This window comes from Globicephala melas, chromosome 12, assembly GCF_963455315.2.
Source record: "Globicephala melas chromosome 12, mGloMel1.2, whole genome shotgun sequence".
In the NCBI taxonomy this organism is placed as follows: Eukaryota; Metazoa; Chordata; class Mammalia; order Artiodactyla; family Delphinidae; genus Globicephala; species Globicephala melas.
In genome coordinates, this window is record NC_083325.1 from 78,959,914 (window position 1) to 78,972,603 (window position 12,690).

At 37.5% G+C, this 12,690-nt stretch overlaps 1 protein-coding gene across 3 annotated transcripts in view; it reads left to right on the forward strand.

Annotated features, from left to right (window-relative positions):
- NBAS (NBAS subunit of NRZ tethering complex) overlaps window positions 1–12,690 on the forward strand; it is a 339,511-nt gene that overhangs the window by 57,318 nt on the left and 269,503 nt on the right. For all 3 annotated transcript variants that reach the window (XR_009566136.1, XM_030844571.3, XM_030844572.3), the window contains one exon: window positions 8,019–8,147. Coding sequence is in view for 2 of the 3 variants with exons in the window: in XM_030844571.3 (XP_030700431.2) it covers window positions 8,019–8,147 (129 nt within the window). In the remaining variant the exon portion in view is untranslated. The remainder of the gene's footprint in view (window positions 1–8,018; window positions 8,148–12,690) is intronic.

Consider the following 12,690-nt stretch of genomic DNA (forward strand, 5'->3'; position numbering starts at 1 on the left):
TCTGTTCACTTGTCAGACTATAAAGCAGCAACACTGATTGGATAGTATTAGAGGGAATGTATATAAAATAGCTAAGGCAGTGATTGCTACCTTGCAGGCACATGATAAATGATAGTGGTGGCTGCTGTTCTGATCTGTTAATTTCTTTATATCCATAATCATAGAGCCAATAATTAGTAGTCTGTGGGTCCTTCTTAATTGTGGTTTAGTATACCCCAAATTTACATGATTCAAAATAATCAGCTGCTGGTTGTCTGGCATATATTATCTTTTGAAGAGTATACGAATAATCAAAATTATTTGTCTTCTTTTGAGCTTCTTTTGTCACCAGAAAGTTTAAATTTATTTTTTATTTATTTTTTAAATTTTACTGAAGTATAGTTGATTTACAGTCTTGTGCTAATTTCTGCTGTAGAGCAAAGTGACTCAGTTATACGTATATTTTTTTTCTTTTTCCTATTCTTTTCCATTATGGTTTATCACAGGATATTGAATATAGTTATACAGTAGGACCTTGTTGTTTATCCATCCTACGTGTAATAGTTTGCTTCTGCTAATCCCGAACTCCCCATCCTTCCTTCCTCCAGAAAGTTTAAATTTAAATCTTTTCCTTTATGCTTTGGGCTTTGAGGTCTTACGAAGTTCTTTCACGTGCTGATGTTGTAAAGATGTTCTATGTTTTCTTTTAAAAGTTTCATGGTTTTGCTTTTCACCTGTAAGTTTTCAATCCATCTTGAGTTTCTTTTTGTTGGATATAGTAGGAATCTAATTTATAATATGCTCTGTGTGGCTAGTACCATTAATTCAGTGCTGTATTCTTTCCCAACTAATTTATATAATGCCATAATTTATATACTGCCACCGTAATTTATATAATGTCTGTCAGGACAGACATTTACAGAGGGTACATTGTAGCTCTGTTTCTCTGCTCTCTTTTCTGTTTCATTGGTGTACATGTCTATTCTCATGACAATATCTCACAGTTTTAATAAACTAAAGTTTTATAATTAAAAAATAATTTTTTGGAAAGGGTATTAGCTTGGAAACTTTTTTTTTCTCCAAAGGCTTTTATTTCCTTCATACTTTTGCAGTGTTCCCCCCCTCAGGTTGTTAACCAGGCTTTTGAGGATGACTTTCTTTTGATTTGAGAATAGATTTCTGTTTATTCTTTGGGATCAGACTTCTAAACTTCAGTGGGTTAGAACACCTACTGAATACCTTGAGGGCAGGGGTTTATGTTTGTTTTTTTCACTGCAGGTTCCCCAGAGTATAAAACAGTGCCTGGCATGTACTATGTATTATTGAATATGTAATATTCAGAAAATAATTGTCTAGTGTTGGAAGAGCAGTACTTACAAATTCACCTTTGACTGAGCTGAGGTATTTTTTCCTTTAAGCGTATGTAGTAATTTAGAACATTTTGAACGTGTGCACTAGAATTCAGTACTTTGATTTTACTATAGCTTGTACATTTGAAAGGTATAATGAAATTGGAAATCACTCAGTTTTAATTGTCCTATATAGATGATAGGCAGTTGAAGAAAGTGAGGCAATTTAAACTAATCTCAGTACGAAGGTCTGATATTTAACATTTAAAAAAATCTCTCTTTTAGAAAGGACAGTTGAAAAGTTTTATTGCAGTGTTCGAGAGAAGACACAGTTCCTACTCCAAATATTGCTCCAGTAGGAGAAGGCTTTAATTAGTGTTTTTAATTAACACAAGATCAAATGGGCATTTGAGCTAGTGGTTTAGTGTAAATGAGAAGTAGAAGTTAAAATAATGTTCATATTATTAATTTCAGTAGTATTTTGTTAGTATTACATTGCTACACAAAAGACTCAATGAAGTAACGGAAGATATCTTTTGAAAAGTTTTAGGAAGGGTTTTGAGATGAGGAGGTAAATAGGAGAAATGGCAGTGAAGTTAATTAAAAGGGCCATAAATGAATGACTAATGTAAGAAGACAGTTTACTGTGCAAAGTCCTCTTCCTATGCCCCATGCTGTCTACCCAGGGATGCTAACTTACCAAGTAATTATTTAGCTAGACTACCTTTTAATGAAGTTAAAACCTCATGGCGTAAACGGAAGCAGGTGGTAAGTGATAGTCACTGTTTTCTTTTTCTTTTCCTCACCTTTATTGAGATATAATTTACAAATGAAATTGTAAGATACTTAAGTTGATGATTTGAAATAGGTACCTATACACTGTGAAAGGATTTTCCCCCATTGAGTTAATACATGCATCACCTCACATATTTACTTTTTGTGTCTGTGTATATGTGTGAGAACATTTAAATCCTACTATTAACAAATTTCAATTATACAATACAGTGTTGTCACCTGTAGTTACCAATGTTATACATTAGATCCTCAGACTTTATTCATCATATAACTGAAAGTTTGTACCCTTTCACCAACCTCTCCCTGTTCTTCCAACCCCCAGCCTCTGGTAGGCAAACACTGTTCTACTCACTGTTTTTATGATTTTGACTTTTTTTTTTTTTTAAGATTCTATGTATAAGTGATATCATGTAGTATTTGTCTTTTTGTATCTGGCTTATTTCACGTATCAGAATGCCCTCCAGTTTCATTCATGTTTTTGCGAATGACAGGATTTCCTTCTTTTCGAAGGCTGAATAATATTCCTGTGTGTGTGTGTATTCCATACCTTGGCTATTGTGAGTAATGCTGCAGTGAACTTGGGAGTACAGTTATCTCTTTGAGATAATGTTTTCATTTCGTTTGGAGATATACCCAGAAGTGGGATTGCTGGATCTTGCGGTAGTTCTATTTTTACTTTCTTGAGGAAACTCCGTTCTGTTTCTCATGGTGACTATACCAGTTTACATTCTTACCAACAGTGTACAAGGGTTCCCTTTTCTCTACGTTCTCACCAGTGTTTATCATCTCTTGTCTCTTTTATAATAGCCATCCTAACAGTTGTGAGATGATATATCATTGTTTTTGATTTGCATTTCCCTGATGATTAGTGATGTGGAGCAACTTTTCATGTACCTGTTGGCCATTTGTGTGTCTTCTTTGGAAAAATGTCTATTTAGATTCATTGCCCATTGTTAAATTGGATTATTTGTCTTTTGCTATTGAGTTGTATGAGTTTCTTGTATATTTTGGATATTAACCCCTTGTTGGTTATATGGTTTGCAGATATTTTCTCCCATTCCATAGGTTGCCTTTTCATTTTGCTGATAGTTTCCTTTGCTATGTAGAAGCTTTTTAGATTGATGTATTCCCACTTGTTTTTGCTTTTGTTGCCTTTGCCTTGATGGCAAATCCAAGAAAATCATTGCCAAGACCAATGTCACGAAGTTTACCCAACTCCATGCTTTCTCCAGAAGTTTTACAATTTCAGGTCTTATGTTCAAGTATTTCATCCATTTAGAGTTGACTTTCGTATATGGTGTAAATTAGGGGTCCATTTCGTTCTTTTGCATGTGGCTATCCAGTTTTTCAAGTATCATTTATTGAAGAGACTATTTTCTCCATTGTGTATTCTTGGCTCCTTTGTTGTAAATTAATGGACCATATATGTTTGAGTTTATTTCTGGCCTCTCTATTCTGTTCCATTGACCTATGTATCTGTTTTTAATGCCAAGACCATGCTGTTTTGATTATTATAGCTTTGTAATATAGTTTGAAACCTGGATGTATAATGCCTCTAGCTTTGTTCTTCTTTTTCAAGATTGCTTTGACTACTTGGGTCTTTTGTGGTACCATGAAAATTTTAGGATCGTTTTTTCTATGTCTGTAAAAAATGCCATTGGAATTTTGATAGAGGTTGCATTGAATCTGTAGATCACTTTGGGTAGTATGGATATTTTAACAATAGCAATTCTCCCAATTCATGAATATGGAATTTCTTTCCATTTATTTGTGTCTCCTTCAGTTTCTTTCATTAATGTTTTATAGTTTTCAGTGTATATCTCTCTCACTTCCTTGATTAAATTTATTCCTAGTGTTTTACTCTTTTTGATGCTATTGTAAATGGGATTGTTTTCTTAATTTCTCTTTCCTAGAGTTCACTGTTATTGTATAGAAAAGCAACTGAATTTTGTGTGATTTTGTATCCTGCAATTTTATAAATTTATTTATTCTAACTGTTTTTTGATGGAGTCATTAGGGTTTTCTGTGTATAATATCATGTGATCTGCAAACAGAGCCAATCTTACTTCTTCCTTTCCAGTTTGTGTGCCTTTTCTTTTTCTTGCCTAATTGCTCTGGCCAAGACTTTCTGTACCATGTTGAATAAAAATGGCAAGAGGGGGCATCCTTGTCTTGTTCCTCATCTTGGAGCTTTCCTCTTTTCCCTGCCAAGTTCTGTATTCTTGACCAACATTCCAACTGTTGAAATGATGATTAAAATGAAAATGGCATTCGTAGTTGAGAAATTCACAGACACTTTTTTTTTTTTTTTTTGCGGTACACGGGCCTCCCACCACCGCGGCCCCTCCCGTTGCAGAGCAAAGGCTGCGGAAGCACAGGCTCAGCGGCCATGGCTCACGGGCCCAGCCGCTCCGCAGCATGCGGGATCCTCCCAGACTGGGACACGAACCCGTGCCCCCTGCATCGGCAGGCAGACTCCCAACCACTGCGCCACCAGGGAAGCCCACACAGACACATTTTAACTAAAGTGAAAATTATAGCTACACCTAAATTTTATTGCCTTTACAACTACTTAATTCAAATGGAGGAGAAGAGAACAAGATTGTTATTCACTTATGCTGAGAAATCTTAATGCAATATGAGGGGTTATGGTTTGAATGTTAGAAGTTTACTTTTATTGTGATGTACAGTTGATTGAAAAGCCATTGCCTCCTATTTCCAAAGCATACACTCCTGAATTCTCTTCCTTGCCAACCAATAGGCATTCAGGTTTCCAAATACTGTAGACTCTGCTTACAGAATTTAGCATGGATTTTCTAACTGTGGCTTTACATCTTGTGTCACAGTTACTGTCAGGATAATAAATTACTTTCTGGGCCAGAAATACCCTGCATGCTATAGATATTCAGAAAAGTTCCTATAAATAAGAAGTAGAGTTTATATTTTAGAAGGAAATCACTGTGTTTCTCAAGTAACATAGGTGACTTGTCTGTGTCATCAGCTGGCTACAATTCAGTTGCTGCTAATAACCATATCTTCTTACTGTGCATATTTATGCAAGTTAAACAGATAACTTGGGACTTGAAAGAAAGGTACACTTAATGTGTGTGCATGTAATGTCTGAGATTTGCTTTAAAATCCTCCAGGGGACAAAGGTCCCTGAGGGCATTGTGGTGATTGGGGAATGACATGTGAGACAAACTTGGAATGTTGATGTTTGTTTAAGATGGTTGTTGGGCCCCTGGATATTTATTATACAGCAATTTCTACTTTTGTGTGTGTGAGTGCAAATTTCTACAACAAAATGCTTATGGAAAGGAATGGTAAGTTTGCAGTGTGAATGTCATGGCATCAAATGAAACTAAGGGGATGAAGAAAAAAAAGCAAATGGTTAACATTTTAGTTAATATATTTATTACTTAAGCATGGAGGAAGGATGGAAGGAAGGAAGGGAGGAATGAAAACAAAAGGAAATTTAGCATATTCACTCATTATTTCCCTGGTCATAATGCTGTTGTTAAATTATTCACATTATTCAGTGTACATTTTTTGGTTTGTTTTTTGTTGAAGAGATCCATAAACCTCCTACTTGCTTTCAGAGCACTTTTAGTGGGGTCGTTTAATGGAACGTATGGTGTACCTGCAGGTTACCATACAGATCCCACGTGACTAACTGTTCAGGTGTTGAAATCATAATGTATACTTGGTCATAATTTCTACTGAGAAGCATGCCTGTCACTACTAGAAAGGCTTTGGCCCAGGTGAGGGCCGTGATCATGGTGCCATCAGGGCACGTGGAGGGGGATGGAAGACGCTGCATCTGGTTCAGCTTTTGCTACCTAACACTGAATGATGATCTTGGGCAAGTATTATAACCCTTCACGTCTTCAGTTTCGACATCTGAAACTCTAAAGGATGGGTGGAGAGGGTTTGTTTCTTAATTTATTTTTATTTTTGGCTGTGTTGGGTCTTCATTACTGTGCGTGGGCTTTCTCTAGTTGCCGCGAGCTGGGGCTAGTCTTCGTTGCGGTGTGCAGGCTTCTCGCTGCGGTGGCTTCTTTCGTTGCAGAGCACGGTCTCTAGGCGCGCGGGCTTCAGTAGTTGTGGCACGCGGGCTTCAGTAGTTGTGGCTCGCGGGCTCTAGAGCACAGGCTCAGTAGTTGTGGCGCACGGGCTTAGTTGCTCCGCAGCACATGGGATCTTCCTGGACCAGGGCAAAAACTCGTGTCCCCTGCCTTGGCAGGTAGATTCTTAACCACTGTGCCACCAGGGAAGCCCTGAGAGTTCATTTAATTAATGCAAATCTATGCTTCGGAGGCCCATCTTGTGCAAAACCATAGAGCTAATTGACTTTAGAGTTGTGAAAGGAAGATGCCAGGTCCTTCATCTTCTACTCATTCCCCCGTCTCCATCACAGAGGAAAAGAGCTGATGTATTTAAAATTTTGCTTAAAGTCCTTTTGCTTTTATTGCTTCTCCTTCCCAGGCACTTGTATTTTAGTCTTTCTTACATTAAATTATGACACTGTGGGATAGACCTGTTACATCTCGTTAAAGTGATTTTAGTCCTCAGCGAGGAGATTAGCAGATGCTGATCTTCTTGTCTATCCACTCCCGCAGCAGTGTTCCTCACTTCCTGAAGTTGTTCTCTTTGTCTTTGATGGCTAATGTGCCTTAGTCATTTTAGACCTGAGGACTTAGACTCTGTCTACCAGAGGCCAGGTAGATAATATAGTGAATCGAACCTGTTGTAAACTGTGGTTTTTCAGTACAGTCATCTTTAGTTTTCAGTTCTGCAGCTTTTGGCCGTAATCTTGGGGCCATAATAGAGAATGATGGGGGTTTTGCCTAACTGGAAAGCTTTCAAGAGGGCATATACTACCTAGTCCCATCTGATTATTGCCATTTGGGCCCCATGTTGCCCGATTTTCTAAATATTCTGGAGAAATACGGTTGTGGACTGCCATTTTCTGGTCTCTTTTGTTTTTTGTGGGGAAACTACCTTAAACCCTGTTCTTAATAAATGCTTGAATGGGAAATAGGTCTTTAGTTAGTGTTTTTTCAGTTCTCCTGGTTCTGTTGTAGTTGGTAGGCAGGTAACATCTCTGCTCGGATGGTTTCTCTTGTGGTAACTGAGCAAACCTGGTACCCTCATGGGAAAGGACTGAGAGATTATCTGGACAAGTAGAACTGGGCAGGCAAGTCTTTCTCTGTGTGCCCGGCGTTGGCCACGTAAAATCAGTGTGGTACAAAATGTCTCTGTTCTGTGGCAACACTTAGAATCCTTAAATTGAATAATTTGCCAGCAGGTCTGGAATACCTTACACATTTAATGTATTTCTTAAATTAAGGAATGCATTTTCCTCTAGTCGGTCTTTTATTCCCATCACCATTTGGACCCTCTTTTCCTTCATCTCTCTCTTTCTCCCTCTCCGTTTCCTTCTTTTTCATAGCATGAATTTGTGGCCTGTCCATGGTATAGAGTATTCCAGGCATTGTGTTCGCAGAGAATCTTTTAAAGGTTCTTGTAAAGGTGTGTACCCAAAATTCAAGAAATTCATAATTTTGTCAACATCCACTCATGAAAGATATTGAGAACTCATGGTAAACTATGTGTGATATAAAGGAATATTTTTTATAATGCTCACATATTTGGGTTTTGGGTTATATGTAAATCATAACACTATAAAGTAGATTTAAAAAAACTCCTTAAGGGCAAGAGTCCTGTTTTTTTATATTCCAGAGCACATTTATAGTGTTACGAAGCTGTCAGAATCCTTAGTTATGAGAGATCATTTACGATACGGTACCCCTAAAGAGCGTTAATTCTGAAAATTATTTCTATTTGGCTACAAGTCTCTTGCTCTGACATTAATGTAATATAATTATTGTCTAGGATGGGATCTTTAAGATGAGACTTTCTCCAGATGGGACCCTCCTTGCAGCCGTTCACTTCTCAGGAAAACTAAGCATCTGGGCCATTCCATCTCTGAAGCAGCAAGGGGAGTGGAATCAAAGTGAGCAGGTGTGTCTCTTGATTATGATTATTCCTAGAATGATTCTCGCTTAAGGGTGAGTACTGACAATACTAATTTCATTTTGATGATATTTTATGTTTTAAAATGTAGCTCACAGCTATTACTTATTCTCATCATTCCAAAGCTGTCCTATTCTTTACTTAAATTATACTATTATCAGTGTAGTAGGACAAGTGAAGAACAGAGTAGCACTCTGTGCTGATACTAATTTGTAGAGCAGGACACTCTGTATCCTGAGTGTCCTCTGTCCTTTGATCTCTGCATTTCTCCCTTTCTCATTGCAAAAATACAGAATGGAGATGTTAAGTTTTCAGCAAAAGTTGACTAATATCAAAGATTTGAAGGGTCAATATCGTAAAAAGATTAGACTTCTTTCCAAATCTTGCAGTGCTAGTAATCCTGGGCTTCCGTAAGGTTGAAGGGAGTTATCGTCTCTTTACTCAAAAGGTAGATAGAGAAGATACAGAGAAAGATAGAACTGTTCATTTTTTTAGTGTCTGGAAATAACAGGGTTTGAGAATTAAACAATTGAGTTGTTTAGTGACGGATAGTATCAATGTCTATTGTAATCTAAAATCAGGATGGGCAGGTAAGGTATAATGCTCGTTTAATGCCACACGTTGTGATAGAGTGAAGATTTAAGAAAAATCATCTCAGTTAGATACAGCTTATGTTATAACTCTTTCACTGCTCTGAAGATAATTTTGCCTGCCAGCACTTTGAGTGTTAGTTCTTCCTCCCTCACATCCCCGTTCCCCCTCCCTGTAGAGTATCCTGTCACCAGCTCTGGTGGGCACTTCTGTGATTCTAAGAAAGGAGCATATTCCCTGCAAGGTCTGAGTGGATCAGGGTCTTTTTATTAGCATTGTTTTGAATTTCATTTCATCAAACTGCACTATAAAAGAATTCTTCATAAGCAAACAGTATTTTGTATTTCTCAGAATAGAGGAAAAGAGAAAGGGGCTCTACATTTTCATACTCTTTTCACAGACTTAAATTTATTTGTTTTTGCTGTTCTTCAATTTTTTCTCTTAGACACAATTGTAGGAAGATTCCCTCCCCCCGCCTCCCCTCCGCCCAGTTCCTCACCGTGTTGAATTTAATTTGGTCTCCACATCTCTGCTACTCTGTCTTACTTACTGGATCTAGATTTGTTCTAAATAGAAGAAAGAGATCCTCCTCAGTTATCAACCTCAGTAGCCAAGTAGAGGGACATTCTTTCTGTCTCCTCTGAAATGAGAGCTAAGTTGACTTATATCTTCACTCTAGAAGTGGAGTGGACCAGCTCTCAAAACTGTTTTTTTAATGTATTCAGCTAGGGTCATCAGATCATTGATCCAGAAGGTACCGTGCATTTTTCATGGTTATCAATGTGTAATGTTAAGATACTTAGCTTTTGTTATTTGGGAAGACCCTGATGTTCTGTTATATATGGGAGATTTTGCATTTGAGCAAGTTTTTTCTTAAAAGGTGAACACTGAATATTAGTCATTTGGAATAGAAATATTGATCAAGTTCTGAAGCACACTTAATATTTCATCTTGTGAGTGTCCTAGAATGTCGTACATATAGCACAAGGACTATTAAAAAAATTCATTAGTATGCTGTTTCATTTTCTGAAATTATGGGTACCTTTTTTTTTTTTTTTTTACATGCAAAGATAACCTGCATCTCTTGTAGTCCTTATTGGCATATACTTGAATTTTTAACTGGTTAGACATTTTTATCGTTAGTTGCCAATCAGTTTCATTATAATTCATTACTCTTTAGCCCATGAATGTTATTCATTGGGTTTTTATAATGATTCTATTAAAAACACAAAAATTGTTAAAAAATCTTGAAACTCAGGAATGAGTAAATGTAAATATCTCAGTCGTTTGGAATAGGCCATGAGAAAGGTAATGTGACAAGAAAGGAAGGGAATTTGGAAATGGCAACAGAGATGCACGGTGGGAGGACATGAGTTCAGGCCAGAAATTTGTCTCTAGTGTTGTCTTAGGGAGAGTCTTTTGAACAGAAATATGCTGCGAGTTTAGAAGGCAGTTCATCAGGAATTGCTGAAGCCTGATTTTTCGGTTGTACCTCAAAGAGTTTCCACTTTACGTCTGTGGTTCTGATTCAGTGCTCCCCCCCACCCTACAGTCTGCAGACAGACTGTATGATGATACAACTCCTCAAGCTAGTTGTATCTTTTATTATAATTTACACCTTTTTGGGCTTACCTATCAGTTTCTTCTGATTTGGTTGGTATAAATTATCTCCCTTGAATGCTTGAGTAAACTGGAAAAAAACGGGATTTGGGGCTCACAGAGCTGAAAACCATGGACCTGGTTGCCATCACCAAGGCTGCTCGGCACATCCTCATTCCAGAGCACATCCCATTACAGGCCGGTGGCTGCCAACCCCTCCCTTTCCTGCTGCTGCTCAGCACCTGGAAAAACTAGCTGGATAGGACACACTTGGCCCTCTGAGACCCCTGCCAGTGCTAGCCTCAAAATAAATTTTTGTCCAAAGTTGAGAACAGGGAGGGCATTTAATTTTATCTGTTCAAAGGTTGTGATCACAATGCAAAAGCTCCTTCACTTAACCTGCCATCTTTTCTAGTCTGGTCGTTCCGCTGCTTTGTACCTGCGCCCTGAGCCCTCCTCTCCTGCTCGCTACTTTGGTCCAACCCTTTCTGTTTTACTTTGTGAACTTCATTGCATCATAAACAAACTCCTGTGAGCCTTCATCGTTTTCACAGAATGTTCTGCTTTCTTTTGATACACTTAATCTAGGCGTATAAAGCTCAGTAGGGTTGAGGTGCATGTACACATAGTCTTGCAGCTTTTATAAAATTTACTCTAATAATAACCTCTATTATTATTTACTGAGCACTAATTTTGTCTTAGGGTTTTTCAGCAAGTCAGCAGGAGAACTGAGATTTGATTTCATAGCTCTCTGGCTCTGATGTCCACGCTCTTTCCATGACCATGTAAGAAAATAAATACACTTTAAAAAAGGTGGGAAAAACCCTGTTTGTTAGGTTTTTTATTAGGCTTTATTTGATGTGACCTTCAAAAGAACAGAGACAAATGCTTTTTCTCTGCGAATGTAACACGGATTTCTTCAGCCCTCTCAGAGGTGTTGAACTCTTGAGCTAATTAGTGTGTACCAGATACTAGAGTAAGTAATTGAGAAAGTCTGTCATTGGTGAACCCTTAACTTTATGATAGATATCATATCACAGTACTTATGATGTGGTGACATGAGGTGAGGGTGGTAACTCCTTGTCCAGCAAAAGAAGTTTGAACAACCATACTTTGTTTGAGCCTTTCACCTATATTCCGGGGATGAATCACATTGGATATTTGGACATTTTAGATTTGACTTTAATGTATGAAGAGAGTAATTAAAATCTAGTGTACTAGTCAGCTATAGAGAACAAACTAGTGGTTACCAGTAGTGAGAAGGAAGAGGGGAGGGGCAAGATATGTGTAGGGGATTAAGAGGTACAAGCTATTATGTATGAAATAAGCTACAAGGATATATTGTACAACGCAGGGAATATAGCCAGTATTTTATAATAACTGTAAGTGGAGTATAACCTTTAAAAATTGTGAACCACTGTGTTGTACACCCGTAACATATAATATTGTACATAAACTATACTTAAATAAAAGTAATAGTGCATTAGAGTAAATGTTATAAAGTTTGCATGTAACAGTGCTATCAAGGGTAGGTTGTTACTTGATTCAGAATAATTATCGTAAAATAATAAAGTTCAAGTATTTGAATCTCTACCAAGTACTACAGTAGAAAATGCAGTAAGTCACAGTCCTTGCCCTTAGGACATTCATAGTCTTGCAAGGGAAATTATAAACACATTAATAAAATAACATGTTAATATTATGAGAAGATAAGCTCAGAGGAATGGTGCCTACTTCAGTTGGTGGTTTTGGGGAGGGGGATTGTTGGGAATAAGTAGTGTTTGTATAGTAAGGCTTGGCTATCAACAGCAATTTTCATCTCTCTCATTTACTTCACAAAAAACCCTGTTAAATAAAAAATGTTTCTATACTCGTTTTAAGAGATGGGAGTAGTGCTAAAAGAAATTAACTTAGATAACTAAATGTTAGAATCAATGTTCCATTTTGACTCAGGTCCTCTGACTTCGTAGGTCAAGACTTTTTTCCAGAGAATCTTCTTACAGTGCTTATATTTAGAAATACTGACTTCAAGTGGGCAGATTGGGTACTAGTTAAGATGTTAATGGAAAACAGGGAGAGATCGCCCGTGTGGTTTATACGAATGACACCTGGAGTTGTGCAGTTCATTATGTAGAGACACTGGGAATGTGATATTAATAAGCGAGAGGTATAATATTGTCACTTACCAAATGTATGGTGTCACTTTGCGTATTCATCACTGGCTGAAAATCACTGAAGAACTCTTAAACAGCTGAAAAACGCTTAAGACAGCTGCTCTTTTCTCATTTGTCCAGTTTAGTCAAGTGACCTTGGGTCAGCCAGGTAGGACAGGCTTTGGATT